This window comes from Saccopteryx bilineata, chromosome 4, assembly GCF_036850765.1.
Source record: "Saccopteryx bilineata isolate mSacBil1 chromosome 4, mSacBil1_pri_phased_curated, whole genome shotgun sequence".
NCBI classification, from domain to species: Eukaryota; Metazoa; Chordata; class Mammalia; order Chiroptera; family Emballonuridae; genus Saccopteryx; species Saccopteryx bilineata.
Window position 1 is genome coordinate 29,729,301 of NC_089493.1, and position 1,170 is coordinate 29,730,470.

The 1,170-nt window shown below is 42.5% G+C and overlaps 1 protein-coding gene across 1 annotated transcript; it reads right to left on the reverse strand.

Annotated features, from left to right (window-relative positions):
- Nucleotides 1-460: 460 nt before the first annotated feature.
- LOC136334214 (large ribosomal subunit protein uL15) lies at nucleotides 461-957 on the reverse strand. Its single transcript, XM_066274171.1, has one exon. It carries the CDS (start codon nucleotides 937-939, stop codon nucleotides 493-495), a length of 447 nt encoding a protein of 148 aa, XP_066130268.1. The 5' UTR covers nucleotides 940-957; the 3' UTR covers nucleotides 461-492.
- Between the last annotated feature and the right edge of the window lie 213 nt (nucleotides 958-1,170).

Genomic DNA, 1,170 nt, shown 5'->3' on the forward strand with positions numbered 1-1,170 from the left:
GTCCCTCTACTAACAGCTGTCTCTGGAGCGTGGACTTTGCTGAGAATGTTCAAATGCTAACTAACCATCCCTTTGATGTGTAATTTTTTATTAGAGGACTTCAAATACTAACTAACTGCCTCTAAAGTGTAGATAAAAGCCAACTAATACAGATTTCACAATGTCTACATGAAAGTGTTTTTAGAGTAAATTACAAACAATAAAACAAATAAATAGCATTGGGCAGAACAGTGCCATCCATGGGGCTGCCTCTGGTTACTTACTCATCAGTACAAAACAATCATCTTGTCACACTGCACCTATAAGACAAAACTGCATACAAAACATTCATACAAAACCACCATGAAAAGCCATAAAACGCCACTGTCGACCATATTATAGTTGTAAATTCCCAATAATCCACTGTCTTACATAAACTACATTTTCTTTTTTTTTTTTTTTTTTTTTTTTTCAAAATCACTTAGCATTTAATGGGCTTCCCTCTGTGTAGCTTCAAGCTACTAAGACACAGGCCCCACCAACACCCTTAATCTTCTCCTCAGCTCTTCTGCTGAAGAATTTGGCTTTCACAATGACAGGCTGCTTTGGGAGCTTTCCCTTCCCGAGGACTTTGTAGTAGCCCGATCGCACCACATCAATGATAGGAGCAGCTCCAGTCTTATTTTTGGCAGCATTTACCCGTGTCTGCTCACTGACCAACGTCCACAGTTTATCAAGGTTAACAGTTGGGCAGAAGCTCTGGTTCCTCTTTAAGTGGTAATGTCTCATCCCAACTTTCCCAAAGTAACCTGGGTGATATTTGTCGAAGTTGATCCTGTGATGATGCAGGCCACCAGCATTACCTCGGCCTCCCGGGTGCTTTCTGTGTTTGCCGATGCGGCCGTGGCCGTGGCTCACGTGGCCCCGAAGTTTCCGGGTCTTCCTCAGTCTGGATGGCATGGCGGCTGAACTGCAAGAGGGAGCATAAACTACATTTTCTAAGAAAGTGTTCAGAGTTTATTAAATAACCCTATTGCCACCTCAGTGGCATGCTATTCCTTCTAAATTTACCAGTTCTTTTTGTCCCAATAATTTATTAAATAGCTTGCGAATCAAAGTGAAATGCAAAATCAGTGTGAAACGCTCAGGTTCCATGGTGACACTTGCTCCTCACTGGCACCGCCTGGCTTC

Bases quoted from the DNA above. Each gene is read 5' to 3' on its own strand.
- LOC136334214 (XM_066274171.1), bottom strand. From the start codon at position 939: ATGCCATCCAGACTGAGGAAGACCCGGAAACTTCGGGGCCACGTGAGC.